Source organism: Penaeus japonicus, unplaced genomic scaffold (genome assembly GCF_977035675.1).
Source record: "Penaeus japonicus unplaced genomic scaffold, GWHDUDI00000001_assembly GWHDUDI00000038, whole genome shotgun sequence".
Lineage (NCBI taxonomy): Eukaryota > Metazoa > Arthropoda > Malacostraca > Decapoda > Penaeidae > Penaeus > Penaeus japonicus.
In genome coordinates, this window is record NW_028234440.1 from 13,322,074 (window position 1) to 13,329,573 (window position 7,500).

General features: G+C 42.2%; 1 protein-coding gene across 1 annotated transcript in view; it reads right to left on the reverse strand.

The window, feature by feature from the left end:
- LOC122254322 (protein trapped in endoderm-1) overlaps positions 1–7,500 on the reverse strand; it is a 35,703-nt gene that overhangs the window by 2,492 nt on the left and 25,711 nt on the right. The window contains exons 2-4 of the mRNA XM_043017966.2: positions 890–1,022; positions 540–653; positions 38–308 (exon numbers count right to left, since the gene is read on the reverse strand). Coding sequence (XP_042873900.1) covers positions 38–308; positions 540–653; positions 890–1,022 — 518 coding nt within the window. The remainder of the gene's footprint in view (positions 1–37; positions 309–539; positions 654–889; positions 1,023–7,500) is intronic.

Consider the following 7,500-nt stretch of genomic DNA (forward strand, 5'->3'; position numbering starts at 1 on the left):
TACCCAACATAAAAAAACATAATTAAGACGAACCAACCTTGTAGTAGATAGCCGAGTAGCAGCCGATGATAGCAATCATAGGGAGGAGGAACCCGAAGAGGAACAGGAACTTCTTGGGAGACGAGCCGTTGTTCTTCAGGATGGTGCACGAGAAGGAAGGAGGGTCCAGGCCGAGCCTCCCCCAGACGCCTGCCAGGGGGGGGACCATCATCCCGAAGGAGAAGAGCCACACGAAGGCGATCATGAGCACGATGTAGCGACGGCGGTACACGCGGTCGTAGAGGCCGTGGTGGGAGATGAGGATGTACCTGCGGGAGGCCAGGGGGGGGGGGGCGGTGAGCGGCAAGGGATTTTCTCGAATGAGGAAAGAAAGTCCTCTTTCTCTCTCTCTCTCTCTCTCTCTCTCTCTCTCTCTCTCTCTCTCTCTCTCTCTCTCTCTCTCTCTCTCTCTCTCTCTCTCTCTCTCTCTCTCTCTCTCTTTCTCCAATCATATTTACTCAAAGATGCCCATTAAAATGATAAATGAGAAATGTCGTTACCTGTTGATGGTAATGGCCACCATGTTGAGCAGCGAGGCCGCAACATTGCCGTAGAAGAAGAATGGGAAGATCTTGCACAGCGTCTCTCCAAGCACCCAGGCCTCGTGGATGTACCTGGAAATAGGAAGGGAGGATTATAGATTTTTTATCCATCTGTCTAATTATCTGTCCATTTGTCTGTTGTTTGTCTATCTATACACTACATGACTAACTATTAATATTCTGGGTGGATTTCTGAGTAACACATCGACGACTAATGTCTATCTATCTTTATAAATAATGAATAAGTGATTCTTCTATTCAATGGACCAGTTTCGCTTCATCGCTTGACCAGAAGGCGCCGTGCGTACCTGGAGGCGGTGAGGGGGAGGTTGATGGAGCAGAAGAGCAGGTCCGAGACGCACAGGCTGATGACGAAGGCGGTGGTGGCGTGAACCCTTAACTTGACGCTCCTGCTGAGGGCGACGATGGTCACTAGATTACCTGCAACAAGAGGAAAGAAGGGGTTACGAAGAGCGACGTTCGGTGAAGGCGTCCGAGGAAGGGTGTGGCTTGGAGAGACCTAGATGGATAGATACAAACTGTCTTTGGGCACATTAAGGGCATTATCTTGGTCATTGACATAATATTATGTGGTAGGATCCCGTGTTTAGACGATGGAAAGATCAGCGGATCAATTTCGCGTCTGCCTATCAATTTGTCACTTGCCCGTCACACGGAGGCAAGTTGTGTCGCCTCGCCTTGCTCGTGAGACATACGTCATCTATAAATAGCTACATCCGCCGTCATCAGTAACTATCTACAACTTAACTAAATTTCGTTACTATATATTATGAATAACTAACCAAAACTATCAATAACTACATTAATTAGTACTGTAAAACGACTAATTATGTGTCGTCTCTGCCTATCGCCTTCCATGATTAACTAAGGACTAATCACAACAATTACAGCAATAACATTATCAGCTATTTACATCCACCCACTGCCAACATCCGCCATCCGAGGGGCCCGACCCGGAGCTCTTGTCAGCTGATTCCTTTGGGTAAGTGTTTAACTCGAGGCAATTTCTATCCGACAGCCGACGTCCGGATCTCCGAGACAACACCCCGTCGAGGAAGCGTCTTGCGTCCCTCAGGGATGACAGCTTCCGGAGATGGATTGGCTCTCGTCTCCCTCCCTCCCTCCTTCCCTTCGTCACTCTCTCCCTCCCTCCCTCTCTTTTTGACTCCCTCGCTCCCTCTCTCCATCACTCACTTCCCTCCCATCTCCCTCTTCCCTCTCCCCTCCCGAGGAGCAGCATCCGGCGATGTGGATGCTCCCCTCTCCCTCTCTGGCTCGGGGGGGGGGGGAGGAGGGTAACCAGAGGGAGCTTCCCTTATGCCCCCTGCCTAGGCATATCCTACGATCTCTCTCTCGCTCTCCCTCGAGTCCTTCCGCTATCGGTGTGTAACAGTGGTCTATTGTTGGTTGGTATTTAGGAAAATCGTTTTTTGAGGGCCCATTTTATATGTCTTAAAGGGATCTCTCTCTCTCTCTCTCTCTCTCTCTCTCTCTCTCTCTCTCTCTCTCTCTCTCTCTCTCTCTCTCTCTCTCTCTCTCTCTCTCTCTCTCTCTCTCTCTCTCTCTCTGTATATATGCATGTATGTACGCATGTATGATGTATGTATCTATGTATCTGTATATACATATATGTAAAACTGTAAAAACTTAAATGAAGACTTGTATAGAAAACGAATATCTACCGACAGCGTCGATTAAAATATTGCCTTCGAATCAACATAACTACCTTAGTGGTTGAAAACTATACAAAAAGGTTGCTATCACGACTGAGGTATTTCCAAAATTGCTCAACAAGGCTGCTTCCGTTCTTAATAAATCGTGTTGTATTAAATCGTTACACATCGAGGTGCAGGTTGTAAAGCTTGAATCGCTGACATCAGAAGCCAATTGACGCCAGCAACTGTGCATGACAACGTGACATGACGCAAAGAAAACCATGGCAGCTCTCCGGCGGAAGTGCTTATACGCGTGGTCATGAAGCAGGGCGATCGGGACAATGGTTCATCACTCGCTCTCTCTTTTTCTCTTTCTTTTTGTGTTTGCGTCTCTCTCTATCTGTCTCTCTCTCGCTCTCTCTCTCTCTCTCTCTCTCTCTCTCTCTCTCTCTCTCTCTCTCTCTCTCTCTCTCTCTCTCTCTCTCTCTCTCTCTCTCTCTCTCTCTCTCTCTCTCACACACACACATACTCCCTCACTCACTCACTTGCTTACTACTTACTTACTTACTTACTTACTCACTCATTCACTCCCTCCCTCTCTCCCTACTCGTCACTCACTCACTCCCTGTCTCCCTACCCCAGTCACTCACTCACTCACTCACTCACACTCCCTGTCTCCCTACCCCAGTCACTCACTCATTCACTCACTCCCTCCCTACCCCACTCCCTCACTCACTCACTCACTCACTCCCTCCCTACCCCACTCCCTCACTCACTCACTCCATATCCCACTCCCTCACTCGCTCACTCTCCTCTCCCTCCTTTCCCCCTCCCCCTCCCACTACCCCCCCCCACCTCTCCTTCTCTCTCCCTCCCGTCTGCGAAGGCGAAAGGAATGCGCGGGGAAGAAATGCGAAGAAGAATAACACAGTATCAATATCACATGATGTTTAATCCTGCCATTCCATCATCTTGCGAAGAGAAATATACAAAGTATATATAAACAGAGACATAACGATTGGAATGAATAGATGAACACGAGGCTAAGGGGAAGAAGAATAAAATAGATGATTAAGCAACGCCAGATCAAAAACAGACAGAAATAACGAGAGACGTGAATAAACATGGAAATAAAGGAATGAATAAGAATAAATAAAAAATTCGATAAGTCAAGATGATATAAAATCAATAGATAGCAAGAACGAAAATATAAGGCAGTCGACTTTACGAAAGGGAAGAAGATATAAAAAAAACGATAACTCAGAAGACATAAAAAATACGAAATCTTAGGGAATGAGAGCATTAGTTGCGGAATTTCCGGATCTGTGCAACGTGAGTAATTGCAAAGCTGGGTTTTTATCGTCGTTTTATTTGATTTAATAGAAAATTTGGTTTAAGGGTCACGTTTTGAGACGCTAGGACATTAGGAAAGCTTTAAGGATCTATCTGTTTAATGTAATTCCATATCCTGGATGATGAGGTTAATGATAATGATAATGATAATGATAATGATAATAACAATGATGATAGTAACAGTGATAATAATAATAAGTTATAATAGTGATAATAATGTTTATGATAAAGATAACAACAATGATGATAATAATAACTATATCAATAACAGTAACCAAAATTATAACAACAACAATGATAATGTGATAATAATGATGATGATAATAGTAATGGCAATAATGATAATAATGATGATAATAACATTAATAACATTATAATAATAATACAGTAATAATGACAATAATAATGCCAAAACACCATACTAATGGCATACTCGCCACGCAAACAACCCCGCCCACGCCCACGAGAGATCACCCTACGCCCCATATCGCCAGGCTGATACTTAGTCATAACACGGGAATCTTGTTAATGCCACGCTGAAAATATTGCCTTCCAAGATTGCATGCATACATACACGATCACACACACACACACACAAAGATACACACAAACACACACACACACACACACACACACACACACACACACACACACACACACACACACACACACACACACACACACACACACACACACACACACACACACACACACACACACACACACACACACACACACACAGACACACACATACACACACACACACACGAATACTAATGAGATACTGACGAGAGGTCAAGAAATGTACTCCATGTGTTTCTCCCGAAGCTGGTGCACACTTCATTCAGCATACGCTTTGCATGTTCTTGCACACAGTGAAATACCATCTGTTTTTATTGTCCTTGTTTTGTTTTTAGAACCTCGACTTTGTTTTAATATTCGAACATTAATTAATACTATAATCCGTGTCAAAGATAAATTCTGTGTGCTCTTTTTATCTCTCTCCCGCCCTCTCTCCCCCCCCCCTCTCTCTCTCTCTCTCTCTCTTTCTCTATTTATCTATCTATCTTTCTCTCTCTCTCTCACACACACGCTTACTTACATCAGTAAAGCCCTAAATACTTTTGAACGGAATGAAAAAAGTCAAGGAAGAAAGACACCGGAAAAAATCAGATCCCAGTATCCATAACTCTTTCATTCGTAACTCAACGCGAGTCTACACAAGACAGGGAGCTAGCCAGTTGGCCAACAACAAACAAAGAAAAACAAGAAAACACCATCAGTCATACTCACATCACGGGTCATGACTGCTTTTGTTATTGTTTGCGGATACACCAACCCGAAAAAGAAGAAAAAAGCGGATATATGCACAACAGAGCGAAAACACTATAGAGCGTGTATGAGTCATAGAGAAGGAAGGAAAGAGCTGTGGAAACGGGTTTGTTGATTTTATTAATTTATTTATGTAATGGTAATGTTTATTGTGGACACTGTGGTTACAGTGTGTGGCATCTGCAGAATACATAAGCAAAACAGGTTTCAGGTTATATACGTACATTGATGTTGAATACATACACAGTGCAAAGCCGTGAGTGTGGAACTTTGAGTGAGGAATATATATACATATATATATATTATATACGTATATATATATGTATACATACATATATATATATATATATATATATATATATTATATATAATATATAAAATATATATATATATATAAATTATTATACGTTATATATATATATATATATATATATATATATATATATATATATATATATACATACACATATGTATACATATATATATATATATATATATATATATATATATATATATATGTATACATATGTATATGTATGTATACATATAGATATATGTATATATATATTATATATATATATATTATTATTATATATATATCTATATACATGTATATGTGTATGTGTATGTATATGTATTTATAAATATATATATGTGTGTGTAAACACACATAAAGAGCGAGAGAGCGAGAGAGTGAGCGAGGACGAAAGAACTGGTTAGACCATGTGTCTTTCTGCGGTGCGTGTGTTTCTCGTTCCCAAAACCGTGGTAGCATTTAGTGTAAAATCACATGGCAAGGCATTACAAAGGCTCTTATTAAGTCATTGTGACTGAGACTGACTTACGGCTGATCACTGACAAGATTCGCGGAATTCAGGCACTGAACCATCAGTTCCAGAAAATAACGAAAGAAAAGGAAAAAAAATGAAAAGGAAAAAAAATAACGAAACACGAATGACTAATTAGAGATGATAAAAGGAGGATAATCACTGCCAGAGGGAGCAGTTCGCAGAACCTCGCCGACGCTCAACGAGGGAAAGCAACGGTTCACATTTGCCAAAGATTGCCATCCCGACTGATAGCATATCGCACAGATAATGCTTCACTCAGCATTACCACCTACTTAAAATTCGATAAGTTATCGCTGCTAGCTGTGTGTACGTGTGTGGAGGGAGTGTCTGTTATTCACTGCATGTGCGTATGTTTGTTTTTATTTCACTCAATGTATATATGTGTTGTTTGTATGTAGGCATTTACATACATATGTGTTCAATATATCAATTATATAAATGAATGGACGGATGAATGTTCTTCACAAAGGAAAATAAATGTCTAACTGATCTGTCCCTGTGTATATTTTCGGTTCATTATGATTTTCAATTCCTAATCCATCTTTGACACCAGGTGTAAATCACCAGTGCGCGCGTGTGTGCATTAGCTCCGTGTGCGTATGCCTGTATGAGCAGGCGTGATAAGTACCCTTGCCAGGCACTCTCTCTTCCGTGTCCCACGATATAAGTAAGTGCCGCATGATATGCACTGCCCACTGGCACTCTTGCTGGCACTGCCGCTGCCACCCTTGTACTATCGGCGCACATGACATCTGCCAGCCACGCCTCGCACACCAAAACAGCATGAACACCTGCTTCTTCACACAGCCAGACAGCACTCTGTGATTAGTCATTGTAAGCGGGTCACGTACTCTGCCATTAGCTTTCATAAGGTCTATTGCCATCACTGTCATTAAGTCATTAGATAAACGTCATCTCGCGTAAAGGAGGTCTCAGTATAAGAGCACTCATAAAAATAAAAAGACAAACAAATAGACGTCGGCGTATCGTAAGCTTGTAACAGGCAGTCTATGAAAGTATGTTGAAAAAGAAGAGAAATAGTGCACAATTGACGAAGAATAAAGGAAGAGCAAAATCCACACGAAAGACTCGGCTAGTCTCTCCCCCAAAACATCGTGGCAACATGCACATTGAGTACACTTGTTAAGCATGAGCGACCATCATCTTGCTGACGTCTATTTTCAGACTAAATATTATGGCATACCATCGTGTCATGAATTTTCAGATGGTGCATCAGAGGCGTTTCATTCCTGGACACAAACAGCACCCACCCAGTGAACCATAAATAGTAGTTACTGTTTGGAGAATCTACAGTAAAGGTTCAAGGATATAAGAAAAGAAAACTCAAATTTCCATATTTGAAAAAAACATTGAATCTTCGTTCATGGCACACGCCCACCCTGGACTCCCTTGCGACAACTGGGTGTGAGAGAAGCCTGTGCAGTAGGGGAAGATGGGGTGGAAAAGGGGGTATTGGGGAAAGAGGAAGGAAGGGAGAAGCGGGGGAAGGGGGAGAAAGGGAAAAGGGGATAGGGATAGAAGGGGGAGGTAGGGTAAGGAAAGGCGAATAAGAAAAGCAGGTTAGAGAAGAAACACAGAGGAGGAAGACAAGGGAGCATCAGAAGAAGGAAACGAAGAAGGGCTGATAAAAGGGAAGAGAATGAAAGAACGAGAGAGAGCGAAATAGAATGGAAATTGGAAAGAGTG